The sequence below is a fragment of the Gobio gobio genome, assembly GCF_949357685.1.
Source record: "Gobio gobio genome assembly, chromosome: 1".
NCBI lineage: Eukaryota > Metazoa > Chordata > Actinopteri > Cypriniformes > Gobionidae > Gobio > Gobio gobio.
The window spans coordinates 70456718-70461051 of NC_137097.1; the positions used below are offsets into that span (position 1 = coordinate 70456718).

Below are 4334 nucleotides of genomic sequence, written 5' to 3' on the forward strand. Positions count from 1 at the left end.
TGAGTCGGTAGATTGTGCTCCGACTGTCAACCTAGGTTACCAAAAAACTAAACCCAAATCAGAGGCGTCTCTTAAACGAGAGCAGAGGATGAAGCTCAAGGAAGACCAACAAAGACGGTCGGAATGTGCAGAGGCTATGTTGGATCTCCAACAGACAGATGAGAGCCCGGATCTGACGCAGACAGCCGAAAGCTCCGACCCGAAGCAGACAGCTTACAACAACCCACAATCAGAGGGGATCAGTGGCAATGGGACATTAAATGATCAAGGTAAATTATTGTACTAAGATTTTTAACCAGCATTATTATTCATTGTTATTAATAATTATTAATTGTTACAAATGTTGACCAGAAAACTTGTATGCTTTTAAAAACGTTGTAAAAAATATTACTTAAAGGGATACTCCACTCTAAAACGAAAATTGTGTCATCATTTACTCACCCTCATGTTGTTTCAAACCTGTATGAATTTCTTTCTTCTGGTGAACAGAAAGGAAGATATTTAGAATGTCAGTAACCAGACCGTTTTTGGTACCATTGACTTCCATAGTATATTTTTTTCCTACTATGGAAGTCAATGGTACCAAAAACGGTCTGGTTACTGACATTCGTCTAAATATCTTCCTTTCTGTTCACCAGAAGAAAGAAATTCATACAGGTTTGAAACATGAGGGTGAGTATATGATGACAGAATTTTCATTTTAGAGTGGAGTATCCCTTTAACAACAATTCACATAATTCATATAAACTAAAAATCACTCTGTATAATTGGACGAGAGAACAATTTACATAATTCATATTATGAATTAACTAATTATGCTCCCCACTGATATGTTGCAGGCTATGTAGATGCTGGATGCCAGACTGAGCTAACAATGGATGACATTGAGAAGATGGAGGATGTTCTGAGACAAAACATAACAGAGCTAGGAGATCTTCGAGCCAAAGCACTGGAAACACAGTTCAACAAGGAGTCCTTTGAAAAAAACGAAGACAAGACAAGGTTCTACACGGGGCTCCCCAACTTCTTAGTTTTAATTCAGATTTTTGAGCTGTGCAAACTCTACATCAGCTGTGGTCGTATGTCTGTGCTGTCTAAATTTGAACAGTTCATTTTAGTTTTGATGAAGCTGAGACTAAATCTCCCGCTGAAAGATTTAGCTTTCAGGTTCAAGATCTCTCTGCCAACTGCTTCTAGAGTTTGGCATAAAGTAATTGACATACTTCATGCAAGGTTGGAATTTCAAATTGAGTGGCCAGAGCGACATGTTCTTCAAGCTACAATGACAATGGGATTCAGACAGGCATTTGGATGTAAAGTTGCTGTGATAGTTGACTGTTTCGAAGTTTTTATTGAGAAGCCCTCTAATTTACTAGCCCAAGCACAAACGTGGTCAAACTACAAGCATCACCATACTGTAAAATTTCTGATTGGTGTTGCACCCCAAGGCTATGTCACTTACATATCTTGTGCCTGGGGAGGGAGAGTCAGCGATAAACAGATCACAATAGAGAGTGGCCTCCTAAAAAACCTGTTACCTGGAGATATTGTCCTAGCAGACCGTGGGTTCAATATTGGTGATAGTGTGGGATTTTACTGTGCTTCACTACAGATACCTGCATTTACCAAGGGGAGAAAACAGCTATCAGCGTATGAGGTGGTATCCACAAGAAAAATAGCGAATTTACGTATTCATGTTGAGAGAGTTATCGGTTTAGTCAGAAGAAAATATCAGATTCTGCAAAGCAGGGCTATGCCCATAGAGCACATGGCAACAAAGCAAGGTGAGGCACAAGCAATGATTGACAAGATTGGGGTTATTTGCTGTGTCTTGTCTAATCTTTCAGAGTCTATTGTCCCATTGGAGTAAGGAGGAGGGAGGGATAGGGATAATAGTCAGTCCAGTACCTGAGCCCTGCTTCTTGGCTCTGATGATAAGTAAGAGGACAGGGAGTAGTAGTACCTGAGCCCCGACACGTATCAGTCTGTTAATTTGTTTTCAAAAAGTGTAATATTTTTATCCACTTGTCCCAATTGTACTGGCTATATGTATTATATGTAATGAAATGGATTCTAATCTGTTATTGCACACCATGTTTCGTTATAACAATTGTTGAAAAATCTAATCTTGTAAATAAACCACCATGTATAATTCTGTCTTCTCAGTGGCATTTAATCTTTTCATTTAAATTATACAACAGCCAGAACTCACAAATACCACACTCATAATAACAAATATTCGTATACTCATAACGAATATTTTAATCAAAATGTAATATTGTCTCATACAACAGTATTGATATAACAGCAATAACACAGACCACTTTCAAGAGTACCTGGATCCTTTCATTACATTACACATGCGAGTTTGTAACTTGCTGCCCCAGTATTTCTGGAAGTATGCCATTTCTAAAAAAAACACTCAATTTTAGGGATAACATCATCCCAAAGTTCTAGATCGGGCAAAATCCTTTCAACAAAAATGTCATTGTGGTTCCACACAACAAAATCACAGTACTCAGCGTCTACAATGTGAAGCTGTCCCTGAACTTGGTAGTAGTAGTCATGAGTCCGGTCCAGCATGACATTATCCCCATCATTGATGAGGCAGAAGCCCTTTTGCCCAGCACACAAGCGCAGATTGGCTTCATCTTGGTGAGAGTGTGGACACTAAAATCACAGAGAGAAGGACACGTGAACAATAGATTAACAAATATATTTTCTGCCTTTTTGCTCAGTTTAGGACTTGAGACACGACTCAGACTTGAGATTTAGGGACTTTACTACAACAGAGACTGTAATATTACCTTAATCTCGCAGATGCCAGTTCCGTGACAGTCACAAGTGACAATCCCATCAGGGGAGGACCCCATGTATGGCCACTTGGGGTTCAGCCAGAGACCACTGTCCATACAGGAGAAGCCTGCATGCTCCCGACCCATCAGCTTCTCATACACTCCTCTGGCTTGTGCTTCATGTTTGCATCCATAACTGTACAAAGTACACATGCAAAACATGAAAGGAAATTATTACTTAGTATTGGATATGTAGAGCCAGTTCAGTGATTTAAATGCCATTACCCTAACCCCTATACTTAGTTCTACTCCTGCGTAACCCTAGTCTTATAACCCTATAACTAATGTTGACCCTTCAGGGCTGTCCCTACCATACTCAATCCACTGCGCGATTTTCTCTTATCAGTTGCGCACCAAAGCAATGTGTTAGATACAGTAAGATACATTTACTTAATAGACAGCCTTCTTTTTTATCCAAATGATACCCTCTGTTGTCAGTGTTTCTTTTTCTGGACATAAACACTGTTTACACGCAGCCTTACCTCTGCCTTACCCTAATTCAAACCCTAAATACCTTGTAGCGGCTGTGGTGAACCTATATGCTTCTGGGTAGCATATGGCCTTGATCAAGCTCTTGGATGGTTGCTGGGGGTTGGTCTTAATAGCTTGTTTCAACTTGGAAGCAGTTATGCGTCCAGCTCTTTGCCTAAACCAAATCCTGCTTGCACTCTGACTTCGAGTTGCCCTCTCTACAGCCTGGACCTGGGACATGATGAGCTCTTCTAGCTGGAATACCTGGCATAGCTCTCCAAGCTCAATGGGGGGTAGCTGCAGAGTCCCTGGTGTTCTGTATTCAAGAACAGTTTTAGGAAGCATACTAGATTTGGGGATGAATTCTTTGTAGTACGGCTCCCTAGCCATCAGTGCTGCACTCCTTGGACAGTTTTTGCTTAAAGTCTCAAAAAAACTAGCATATGTTTCTGACCCTCTCTTCACTCTTGGGCATGAAAGTGATTTCCCAACCTGGTTTTCAGTTGTCCTGCCATCAATGGAACGGTCAAGCTTTTTTTTTTTGGCTTTAGCTGAGGAGAAGTCGATCAGAGCTACTGGAGCAGCAGGAATCTGAAAATAAGTTAACACAAAGAAGTTCATAAAGTCCATATTTCTGTGGTATAACATTTCTATATGCAGTATAAATCTGTAATTTATCCTATGGCTGTGAGCAAAACAGGTAAGGCTATCATCCCAGGATTGAGATGCCAAACTGTGCAGCTAATGTGGGTCTTTGCTGTCTTAGCTTCTCTTTGTCCAACAGGGACAAAAAAACATTCTCTGTCCCACATTTGGTTTGCAGTGAACGTGTCCCCTTACCTTTTTTACATGTGATGGCATCAGCCACTTGCACTGCTCTGTTGTGCAGGATGCTGAATCTCTCATCTTTACCCCAACTTCAATAGAAAAAAGAACTGCTCCTACATGAGAACATGATTCTGATAGTCTGTGAATAGAATACAATATTATTATTATTTTTTGATGATG

The 4334-nt window shown here is 40.3% G+C and overlaps 1 protein-coding gene across 1 annotated transcript; it reads right to left on the reverse strand.

The window, feature by feature from the left end:
- Nucleotides 1-2409: 2409 nt before the first annotated feature.
- LOC307122907 (uncharacterized protein) lies at nucleotides 2410-3876 on the reverse strand (the record flags this gene model as incomplete). Its single annotated transcript, XM_079811234.1, has 3 exons — nucleotides 3819-3876; nucleotides 2808-2991; nucleotides 2410-2670 (listed from the first exon to the last, which is right to left on the reverse strand). Exons 1-3 carry the CDS (start codon nucleotides 3839-3841, stop codon nucleotides 2410-2412), a joined length of 468 nt encoding a protein of 155 aa, XP_079667360.1. The 5' UTR covers nucleotides 3842-3876.
- Nucleotides 3877-4334: the final 458 nt, after the last annotated feature.